The following is a 12,299-nucleotide window of genomic DNA, read 5'->3' on the forward strand; positions in this document are numbered from 1 at the left end:
TCCAGACACTTATTAACTGATTGATTCCTGGCCAATCTCAACTTCCAGGGCCTGTTTACTTATTTGTAAAAGAGGAGAGGTGTCACCACTTGGACTGGGGTATGGATTAACAAGATGAGAAAGGCCAATCAATAGAGAAGTTTAATACAGTATGTTGAAGGCAAAATTGTTGATAACCACAAAGCTCTCTGGGCATATGAGCAACCACCCAGAAAGTTCCAAGAAGACATCAGACAATAGGGAATCTCTGAACAGCTGAGCCACCAAGCCAAGCGAGGAACTAAGATTTGCTAAGTGGCTATTATATGCTGGGTGCTTTCCAAACAAAAAATGAGCATTAAATCCTCAAAACATCATGGTCTCATTTAAACATCACAGAGGGAAAAGGCAGGCAGCTTAGCGGCTGGGACACGGTGAGGAGAGAGCGGCTGGGATACGGTGAGGAGAGAGGCAGGATGCAAACTCAGATCTGCCTGGCTTTTAAGCGTGGCCCTTCCCATCCCTCCAGGTTGGGAGGAGGGCAAGAGCAGTCATCACAGCAGAAAGGGCACAAGGAGTACAGGGTCAGGCTCTCATGGTTTCACTTCTTAAAATTCATCACTGACTGCCACTTCGAGCTCAAACTCTGTAGCTTAGCACCCTAGAACAGCACTTTGTACCTAAAAGGCACTCAGTAAGCACCTGTGGAATGAAATGTGAAGCCAGCTGGTTTCGCACCTCCTTGCCTTTGCACCTGTTCCTTCTCGTGCGAATGACGGAGTTTCTTCTTCGTGTCCTCCCTCCACAACTCGCCTCCAGTTTCACTTCTTTCTGGAAGCTGTCTGATCTCCTAGGCTAGCTTAGGAGCCCTGCCCATGTACTCCCCCAAAACGCTATTCTAATCTCTATTGAATTCCTGATCTCGAATCATTAGTTGACACAAGCCTTTCTCCCTGTGAGATACAAATCTCTTGGGGGCAGCAATCACATTGTAGGTGGCTTGTATACCTGCCGCCTGTCACAGGACCTGGCATATAATGAGCCCATGGTAAACATTGGTCGAATAAATAAAACGAAATAATGGGAAATGAAGCTGCAAAGGCAGGCCTGGTTTATTTTGAATGACCTCTGTGAGGCCAATGACTTCCAAAGTGGTCAGATAGGTGACTGGAAACTCTTGATTTTGTTTTCTTTTGGCTTTGTTTGTTTGTTTGTTTGTTTTGAAGGAAAGGAATAGATATGGTTGGGTTTGTGTTTTTAATGAGTGGAGGAGGATACGTGGGAAAGGAGACTCTGAACCCCCGGCACAACCTGTAGCTTGAGCAGCACAGTGTCATCACATCGGACCTCCTGCAGGCTCCTGGCTGGGACACAGCTGAGTGGACAGGAGTACTGGCTCAGGAGTGACACCGGCTGCTGGTCCTTATCCTGGCTCTGCAGGTGATTGGCCATGCAATTTAGCCCAAGGCACTTAGGCTTCCTGAGCTCCACTCTCCTAGTGAAGTGCCAGAAATAATAGCAAATTGGGTTCCTGGACCCAATTCCAACATCGGTGGAGAGGTTTCCCCCACTCTGACAAATGATTCACAGGACACCAGCAGGGTGTCAGAGAATTTGACTCACTTCTGACACTATCTACTTGGAGGTAACATCAGATTCCATGGGTTAAGATTCAGTCCTATGAGACCGCCCCCACCCCCAAACACACACGCGCGCACACACACACACACACACACACACACACACACACACACTCTTCAGGCACCAGCCACAAGCCTAGGCTCTATGTGCTTTTGGCCAACTGGCTACAGACTGGAGGTCCCAACAAACGCCTCCTCGGGTTCCGTTAATTTGCTAGAGCGGTTCACGGAACTCAGAGAAACATGTTACTAGATTACTGCAAAAGGGCATAACTCAGGAGCAGCCAGGTGGCAGAGACGCATAGGCTAAGGGGTGAGGGAAGGGGCTCGGAGCTTCCATGCCCTCTCCAAGTCTGCCACTCTGCATCTCCACGTGTTCACCATCCAGAAGCTCCCCCAGTCCTGTCCTGTTGGGTTTTTATGGAGACCTCATTACACAGAAATGATGGATTAAATCATTGGGCATTGGCAATTACTTCAACCTCCAGTCCCTCTCCCCTCCCTGGGAATCAGGAGGTGTGGGACCGAAAGTTCCAACCCTCTCATCACTTGGTTGGTTCTCCTGGCAACCAGCCCCCATTCTTAGGTGCTTCTGAAAGTCACCTCATTCACATAACAGAAGACACATTTATCACTCTCAAGACTTAGGAAATTCCAAGAGTTTAGGGAGCTGTGAGCCAGAAACTGTGGATGAAGACCAAATATATATGAGAAATATATTTTGGTCATCTGAATGACCAAATACATATTTCTTATAATATCTCAAATAGAATCCAGTTTACTACGTAAGAAATTACTTCTAATAACAAATAGTTATTGTAAATTTTTGCAGGAAGAATATAAATAGTATGGAACAGCTGCTTTGGAAAAGTTTGGCAGTTCCTCAAAGAGTTAAATATGGAGTTACCACTCTGGCCAGCAATTCCACTCCTAGATATATACCCAAGAGAATGGAAAACATACGTTGACACAAAAATGAACACAAATATGCAAAACAACGTTATTCGTTATAGCCAATAAGTGCAAACAATACAGTTGTCCATCAACCGATGGGTAAACAAAACGTGTGTATACTAATACACAATATAATATCATTTGGCCATAAAAAAGATGAAAGCACTGATTCATGCCACGAGATGGCTGGACCTTGAAAACATTATGCTCAGGGGAAGAAGTCGGACACACACCAAAACAACACACATCGTGTGACCGCGCTATGTGAAATGCCCAGGACAGGCGGGTCCATTGGGACAGCAGCAGACTAGTGGCTGCCAGGAACGGGGGGAGGGGAAATTGGAAGCGATTGCCAGTGGGCATGGGCTTGGTCTTGGGGCGATGAGGATGTCGTGCAGCTGGATGCTGGTGATGGTTGTACGACTCTGTGAATATCCTGAAACCCTGGACTGTGCGCTTTTTAAAAATTTTTGATTAACTTTATTGGGGTAACATTGGTTAATACAATTATGTAATTTTCAGGTGTACATTATCATTTGACATCTGTATATCCTATTGTGTGTTTACCACCCAAAGTCCAGCTTCCTTCAGCTACCATATCTTTGATCCCCTTTACCCACTTCACCCTCCCCCTAAACCCTATATTTGACCCCCTTTACCCTGTCTACCTCCCCCCTCCTCCTCAACCCCACTAGTAACCACTAGTCCATAGTCCATGTCCATGAGTCTCTGTTTGTTTGTCCTGCTCATTTATTGCTTTTAGGTTTATATCCCACATAGAAATGATATCATGTCATTTTCAACTTTTTTTCTCTGGCTTATTTTGCTTAGTATGATTATCTTGAGGTCCATCCATGTTGTTGCAAATGGCAGTATTTCATCTCTTCTTATGGCTGAGTAATATTCCAGTGTATATATGTACCACAGCTTCTGTAGCCAATCATCTATCGTAGGACATTTCAGTTGCTTCCATGTCCTGGCCACTATGAATAATGCTGCTATAAACATCGGTGTGCAAATACCTTTTTGGATATGTGTTTTCAAGTCTTTGGGGTAAATGCCCGTAGTGAGATTGCTGGATCACATGGTAGATCAATTCTTAGTTTTTTGAGGAACCTCCATACCGTTTTCCATAGTGGCTGTACCAGTTTGCAGTCCCACCAGCAGTGTATAAGGGTTCCTTTTTCTCCGCATCTGTACGCTTTTTGAAAGAATGAATTTCATGATGTGTGAATCCTGTCTCAATTTAAAAAATTTCAAAAACACCTTTGCCTGTGTCAGGCATGAGGGATTCGATTGTGAATAAGACACAGACCCTACCCTCAGGGAACACAAAGTTCAGTGGGAGAGAGACTCAGACGAATCAATCGAATAGTCACATATGAAGTGCAGTTCCATCTAAAGGAAGTGCCATGGAGGAAACAGATACGATGCAATAAGAACATAGCATTGGAGCAGGGGGATGCTAACAGACTGGAGGTCAGAGAGGAGTCCATGAGGAGGCTGCTTGTGCTAAGATCTGAAAATAGCTTTCTATATCTCGATCAGTCAGATTTATCATCTCCTAAGAGAAAGACACAGTAAATGCAGAGATCCTACCACAGAAAGATGCCTGAGGCCTTCAGAGAACTGAACAAGGGCCAGAGTGGATGAAGCACACGGAATGACGGGACTGTGAGGTTCCAGCTGGAGAAGCAGACATGGGCCAATTGCACTGGATCCTCTAAGAGTAGGAAGTGCTCAGGAAGGACCAAAACGACCCGTGCCTTCCCTAACTTGCTCCTCCTCCACTGTTGCCTGTCTGGTTTAAAAGCACCACCTCCACCCAGTTGCTTAAGCCATGGAACTAGAATCACTCCAATGTGTTCCTAGCCTCACCTCCAAGTCCAACCTACCAGCGAGCCTGAGGTTCCTACGTTTAAAGACCACTCGTCTCCATCCACTGCCATCCCCCAAGCCCGAGTCATCATCAGCTCCCACCTGGACTCCTGCAACCCTTTTTTCCGCCAGGCTTTTTGAATTACACGACGCACATGACCCCACCGTCCAGTCAGAATGACCTACTGGAAATCCAGATTCGATCAGGCCACTCCCTGGGAAGCTTCCCATGATGGTTGGGGAAACGTACAAACCCCCAACAGTGCCCTGAGTCTGTCGGGCTTCACCTGTTGTCCCCAGCCTCCCTCTGGCCTCCATCCTCCATTGTGCTTTCTTGCCCATGAATACTCCATGTTCTCTCCTGCCTCAAGTTCCTCCTGGGCCTGGAACATTCCCCTGTCCTGGCCTAGCTAAATCTTCAGATTTTGACTTAATGGTCACTTCCTTGGGGAAGCCTCTTTGCCTGTCTCCAGCAATATAACCTTTTGCCGTGTGACCCATATAACATCCGAATTTCCCTTTGACAAAACTCACCCCAATGTGTCCATTTCCTCCGACGGACTGTATGGGCCGGAGGGCAGGGACCTGTGGCCCGCCTTCCTCACCACTGTCCTCCCACCACTCAACTCAGAAACCATCATCCACCATGCCCCTGCCTGACAAACTCCCACCCATCCTTCAAATCTCACCTGTGACTTTCAGGGGGACAGCCTGCTCTGAGCACCCAGGCCTGGGGGCGCATTCCACACAACTCCCCGAACATCCCCTGCAGCACTTGTAAAAACAATGCTCTTCACAAGACCTCCTGCAAGGTCAGACCACAAGGATTCTTATGAAAATTCCTAAAATTGCATGGAAAATTCTACATGCATGTACGTTTTTCTAAAAAACAGTCTGTGGCTTTCATTAGTGTTTCGAAGGGGGTCTAAGATCGGAAAGAGGTTAAGCACCTCTCTCAAAGAGCCGAGGGAGCCATCTCTCCTTTAGAATCGTACTGCCAACCCAGACTTCTGCTATGTGTTTATGTGAACCATCCCCACTAGAATATGAGTTCCAAGAGGACAAAGGTCTTTATCTATTTTGCTCACCGATGTATCCCAAATGCCTGGACTGGCGCCTGGCTCATGCTCAGTGTAGCTGTGGAATGACCACAGTGTCAGGCAATTGTAACAGCTATGAGAACTGGGTGTGTATTGGTTACTTATTGCTGCATAACAAATCATCCCAAAATGTAATAGCTTGAAACAACATTTATCAACTCAGTTTCTCTAGGTCAGGAGTCAGGGTGCAGCTTCAGTGGGTGTTTTATCTCAGGGTCTCTAATGAGGCTGCAAAGTGCTGGTCATGGCTGTAATCATCTGAAAGCTTGACCGGAAGAGCTCACTTGTGGTTGTTGGCAGGATTCGGTTCCTCCCAGGCTGTCAGCTGGAGGCTGCCCTCAGTTCCTTGCCACATGGCCTCTTCACAGGGCAGCTCACCAGATGGAAGCCTGCTTCATCGGGGTAAGCAAAAGGAGAGGGAGAGAGAGAGAACTAACATGATGGCCATTACAGTTTTTTGTACCTTAACCTCAGAAGTGGCATCCCAGCCCATTTCGAAGCAAGTCTCAGGTTTCATGGGAAGGGAGTTTATACGAGGGATGAACAGCAGCAGACAGCATAGTGGGGGCCACCCAGGAGGAGGCTGCCTACACCGGAACATTTACCAGCGTTTTCTCATATGGCGTCCGGCTCATCTGAACACCCGGAGCAGAAGGCATGGGAAAAATGCCTACAGGTCAAGCAGACGATGACGAGGGAAGAAATTAGTGGTGGGAGGCATAGTGGACAGCCGAGCCTCTGCCCATCCTCCAGCAGACTGCTGCTACCAAGCAGGAATGCGGGCTGACTTGTCAGATCTTCTAAATTTTCAAAAGAAGCCAACGTCCAGATTTTCATGAGACATATTGTGATTTTTAAAAACATGATGAACTAGCAAAAACACATCTAAGGATTCGTTTTTGACTCTTTGCTAGGGCGCAAAGGGCCTAAGCCAGCCTAACACCCTGTCATGTTTGTTCTATCTCTGCTATACCTACCCCTCACCCCTTGCGTTAAGTCACTGAGGGCAGGGACCTGGAGAATTCACTTTGGATACTTTCCACAGCTCTGGGCATGTGACAAGAGGCCGACAGTAAATACTGTTGAATGAAACACGAGGTTGCTGACCTACATCTCATTAGGGAGCATTCCCCTCAATCCTAGGGGCTGGTTACAAGTTGGCACTGGTGTGTGAGTAGGTTGGAATCCCGGCTCTATCATTTGCCAGCTGTGTGACCTTTAGCAAGTTACTCATTTTTCAGAGCCTCATCTATAAAGTGAGCATAATCATCCCTGCCTCAGTTGTTACAGGGAGGGATTAACTGAAATAAGTATACTTATTAGCACAGTGTAGCGACTCAAAGCTGTTCTTACATCAGCCCTTCTTTCTTCACTGGCTCCCTGGCATGGCTCCTTTAATCCATTAAACCATCATTTACCACTATCCACTTGGCTGGCAGCTAGAGGGAGCCTTAAAATAACAGCTGTCATTCACACCGCCAGGGTTTACATCCCTCAACAGCTTGCTGATCCCCCTAGTAGAGAAAATCCTAACTCTTTAGCAGCTCACCAGGATCTTTTGGAGCTGTGCCTGGCCAGCCCTAAAGTCTCATCTCTCACCACTGTCTCCCTCCACACTCAGCTCTCCAGGCACACCCAAGCTTTCCTGAAAGCTCCGTACTTTCTGCCACTTCAAAGAAAGCGCTATTCTCTCCAGATGGAACCTCAGCTTCCACTCCTACCACCCCTCCCACATGTTCCAGCTATGCGCTCGGAAAATTCTTGACGTCCCCTGCTAAACCTGAGGACAGGTACAATATCATTTTTCCTCACCACGTCCCTCTTTCTAGCACAACGCCGGCATAGAACAGGCAAAAATACATTTGCAGCATTGGCCACAGCACTGCTGATTCCGTGAGCAGACAGCGCCACCTGTTGACCAAAACTTGCACTTCAGTACTTAGAAAGGAGCATTTGCGCTGTCCACCAAGGTAGACGGACAATGGTTTTGAAGCTTTCCAGGGGTCTGTCCACTGTCTCCTGACACCAAAGTAGCAATTAAAACAAACAAACAAAAAAGAGAGCTAATATTATTGAGTACTTAATGTGAGAGAGCTAGCATTCACCTGAATGCTTTAGTTTATTAACACATTTAGTTTCACACTCAATGAGGTAGATAACATTTATTGCCATTTTGCAGATAGGGTGACTGAGGCAGTTAAGTGCCTCGCCCAACATCACACTGCTAGAAAACTTCACCTTGGGCGGTCTGGCTTGAACCTGCACCTTTAAGACTGAAACTCACTGCCTCTACTCTGTTTCCTTCACTCCACACCTGGTGACCCGGCGAAGTTACATCCCAGACACCTCCTTCTACTGTGAAGCCCCACTGCAGAGGCGCTGCTATCAGTGGCATTGCTGTCGACCCAAAGCTCATGTGGATCGAGCAACCCACACATCCTGAAGGCGGCACAACTCCCCAAGGGCACTCCTCAGGGCATGAATCCGGCACGACGGCCTCTCCTTGGTGAGGCAGCAGACGCAGCAGTCACGTTACTGCGTGTGACCTCCAGCGAGCAATCACTCCTCTGAGTCTCCAGTCCCTAACGGGACCCTCGGTCCAGCTGGCTGGACCAGAATGGATGGATATTTGTATGAAAAGCGAAGAGCGCAGTCCGATTCAGATCAAAGGCAGTGATCACCCAGTCCCCTGGCTGGATCGCTCACATCATGAATGAGGTTGAGGCCCTTCACGTGTTCGATATCGCCATTTAGAACCAAGAGTTTGGCTGCTGCTTTCTTAAATCTCGTCTGCTTTTCACTCACTCCTCTAAATATTCCTTTATGTCATTTGTGAAAATGCCTGCCTCCGCTTAATTTTGTTATTTAAATATATACTCATGTATATCATTAGTTACTTATTTTGGTAATTAACTTATAATTTTTATTAATCATTAACGTGTAATTTTAATATATTTTATAAATTATAATTTATCATTTTATAATATATAACATATAGTTGTTTATGTATTTAAAGGATATAATATATATTAGCTGTATATAATATGTATTAGCCATGTATATTTAAATATATACTGTTTAAATGTAATATGTATATTTAAGTGTATGTTTAAATGTATATTTAAATATACTTGAATACTTCCTATACTCTAGTCATTTTTCTAAATACTTTACACATATCAACTCATTTAATCTTCACAACAGTGCTATGATTATCCCCACTTTACAATGAGGAAGCTAAAGTACAGTGAAATGACACATTCAGTGTCATACATCAAGTGACCTAGAGTGAAAACCGACGTCATTGTACCCGCCTATACTTTTAAATGCTACATCGGACTCCCTCTGCTGGTGGAGGCTGTGTGTGCTGCCTTTACTCCCAGGTGCCAGGCACACTGCTTCTCACATTGGTGTCAAACTTGTTTTAATATATATATACACACACATACACGCACATGTACACGGTCACATTCCAGTGTGACAAATACCCCTTCTTCAACCAGGAGATAGCACTACCATAGCCTGGGCTCCTGGAGACTCCAGAGAGAGCCTAGGCCTGGCAGTCTCAAAGATGACACCCAACGGGAGTACTTTAATCAGGCAAGTGCGAAGGGGCCGGGTGCACCTGCCTGGGGCTTCACGCGGGCCCAGAGCTCTGCTGCACCCTCTTCATCAGCTCTTCATCCTGCATAGACAACTCTGTCAACTTTTTGCCCATCCGCTCATGGATGTCTAGGTACTTGGAGACACACCGGTCCAGGCATACAGACTCGCCCTTGGACAGTTCTGCTTCCTTGTAGTGGGGAGGCACACACTTCCGGTGGCAGGCACTGGTCATTCTGAGGAAAAGGAAGGGCAAGGTTAGGTCAGCAGCATCCCGTGGCACACCAGGGACTCTCAACCTTCCCTGCCCTGCTATATTGACTCACCTCCTAAGAAGGCAGTGTAAATCCTCAATTTGCACCTCAACCATCTTGGAAGGTCCTTGAGGAAACTTGCCTAAACCCACGTCTAACACTAACTAAACAGGAACCATTAGCTGAGTACTGGTTACATTTTAGGCATCATGTTAAATGTTTGACATGATTCTGTTATGCAATTCTTATAATCCTATGACGTAGGCATGATCATTATCCCCATTTTACAGATAAGGAAATTAAGGCACAGAGAGCTCCAGGACCACATATGCACAGGCCTCAGCCTCCCCTAGATTGAGGAAAGCAGTTTTCAAAAGTCCGCCTCTACCATCTGACTTCACAGCCTACATTTAAAAATTATTCTAACATATAGCTTCAAGTATCAACCAACTAATCAAGAGGATGCCAGGGGGCTTAAGCCAATAAAAATAGCAGACATTTACTGCTTACTATGTGCTGGGCTTGATGCTAAGAGCTGGTCATATATTTTTACATTTAATATTTACAATGTCTCTATGAGGTAATAGATACTAGTATTAGCTCCACAGTTCAAATAACTTGCCCAAGGCCATACTAGTGGTGACTGGTGAAGGTACAAATTGTTCCTGAATTTGCTAAATGGTTACAGGCACTAGTTTGGAGTCAGACTGAGATACTGGACCTGCTATTGCTACTGACCAGCGGTGGAGCCTGAGGAAGTTATTTAGCTCTGGAAGCCTCAACGTCCTCATTGTAAAATTAACCCAGTGGATTATTGAGAGGATTAAAAAAGCTAATGATTCATGCAAAATGCTAAGCAAATGCCTGAGGTGGAGTAAGAGTCTAAGAAATGTTACTTAAGTGGGCTAAGTGCTATCTGCCAAAAGGCAAAATGTTCGACTGCTCCTGGAACCTAACCGGAGCCAGGACTGCAGCTTCTCTCATCTCCCGCTCTTTCATCAGCAGTTCCATCCCAGTCTAAATGCCCGGCTCGTTCTAATGATTCCATCTGCGTCTGCATTAGCTTTCAACCACGGGAATGGGCGGCGAGGGAGGGGGTGGGTCAGTGGGCGAGCAAAAAGGGTAACGACCGGCCTCAGACTCCCCTAGATTGAGGAAAGCGTTTTTCAAAAGTCCACCTCTATTCTCGGAAAGGATGACCTAGGATCATGCTTCTGAGACAAGGTAGCGCAGAGTCGGCTCTTACCTGTTGTACATATCAGCCATCATCTCTACCTCCAACTCCGCTGCCAGCTGCTGGGCCCTGAGCGGATCCATCGCAGCTCCGCACCGTGGATATCTCCTTCTGGCCACCTGGTCCTTGGAGCGGACATCACATCACCATCAGCATCCACCCTTCCCGTTCACTTTCCCAACCCAGGGGCTAGCGGATGAAGAGACAGCAAAGGGCATCAGACTGGCAGGGGCCACTACTAGCCTCACTGAATTCAACCGCCCCATTTCACAGATGTGGAAACTGAGGCCCCAAGGTCACACAGCACGTTGACAGCGGGGCTGGAAACTGAGCCCTAGGGCCCCGATGCCCATTGCCTCTAGATCACTTCTATCCAGGAGAAAATCGAAAGACGGGAACGAAAACACGCTAAACCTTGGACCTGAACCTGTGAGGCCCTGAGAGTTCGATCATACGCGGAATTAATGCGCCCGGGCCCCGGACCTGGGGCTGCACCTCAGAAATGACGGCGCCATCGTCAGGGTCACCTTGATGTTAGAGGTCACTCACCACGGCCCGAAGCCGGTCACAATGCCCCCGGTGTCCCCAACTTCAGGCAAACGCTAGAAACTTAACCCGGACCCAGGTATGGCAAAGCGGAAGCACGTGGGCTCACTTCCGGGAGGGAAGTCCCGCCTCCTCTCTGATACAGACTCGCTTCCGGAACGAAGTAACAGCTAGGCGGCGCTGGGAAATCGGCTACCATAGAGAAGAAGCTGCGGGCCCTAGCCCAACGTGGAGGCGACCTGCCAATGCTAGAGAGGACACCCAAGTGTCATAGAGGTTTGGGTGGGGTGCAGAGCGCCTGCAGCCTTGTCAAATCTCTGGGGCTGTCCCCAAGAGGATTGAGTGTATTGGTTCTGTAGAAGGGGCAGGGCGTCAGAGCTCAAAGAAGTTGTCCCCACCCCCAGAGAGGTACGCCAGGTTACAAATCAGGCGTGGAGCAGGAAGAAGGCCCCCAAACCGTAGGTCCCCAAACAATAGTTCTCTGTGTGTGCTGTTTGTTAAGGTCACCTGGGACACTTTTAAAAATCCCCATGCCCAGCCCCTCACCTCATAACATGTCAATCTCTGGGACTAAGACTCAGGCATCAGTAAGTTTTTATTTTTATTTTTATTTTTTTTAATGCATACAGCACCTGGTCTTCCTAGGTGGTCTCCCATCCAAGTACTAACCAGGCCAACCGGAGATCAGACGGAATCAAGCGTGTCCAGGGTAGCATGGCCATAGACATCCGTAAATTTTTCAACTTCCCAGATGAATTAGATGTACGTTAATGTGCATTAGATGACATTTAGAAATTTGAGAGTGAAAATGACACTGGAAAAAAGACTTAGAGATAAAAACAGATGAAGAAAATATGGCTAAATGTTAATTGTTAAATCCTGGTGATGGGTATATAGACATTCAATATACTGTGCTTGCCACTTTGCCGTACGTTTTAAATTTGGCCTAATAAAAGTGTAAAAATTAAAAAACATAAGAACAATGATTCCTTTTTATTGAGATCTGCCATGGACTAAGGGGCTTTAATGACGTACTTCTTTCGGTAATGATTTTTAAAACTTTTTTTTTTTTTTAATAATTATAGGTTTACAGAAAGTTTCATAAATAGTA

At 46.6% G+C, this 12,299-nt stretch overlaps 1 protein-coding gene across 2 annotated transcripts; it reads right to left on the minus strand.

Moving 5' to 3' along the window:
• Positions 1 to 8,958: 8,958 nt before the first annotated feature.
• Positions 8,959 to 11,303, minus strand: TIMM10 (translocase of inner mitochondrial membrane 10). 2 transcript variants are annotated; one of them, XM_016160042.2, is made up of 3 exons: positions 11,192 to 11,303; positions 10,655 to 10,767; positions 8,959 to 9,390 (listed from the first exon to the last, which is right to left on the minus strand). In XM_016160042.2, exons 2-3 carry the CDS (start codon positions 10,723 to 10,725, stop codon positions 9,189 to 9,191), a joined length of 273 nt encoding a protein of 90 aa, XP_016015528.1. In that variant the 5' UTR covers positions 10,726 to 10,767; positions 11,192 to 11,303; the 3' UTR covers positions 8,959 to 9,188. The 2 variants fall into 2 exon arrangements, with proteins under 2 accessions (XP_016015528.1, XP_016015529.1); XM_016160043.2 differs by having other exon boundaries at positions 10,655 to 10,831; positions 11,192 to 11,297.
• Between the last annotated feature and the right edge of the window lie 996 nt (positions 11,304 to 12,299).

Source organism: Rousettus aegyptiacus, unplaced genomic scaffold (assembly GCF_014176215.1).
Source record: "Rousettus aegyptiacus isolate mRouAeg1 unplaced genomic scaffold, mRouAeg1.p scaffold_m13_p_5, whole genome shotgun sequence".
NCBI classification, from domain to species: Eukaryota; Metazoa; Chordata; class Mammalia; order Chiroptera; family Pteropodidae; genus Rousettus; species Rousettus aegyptiacus.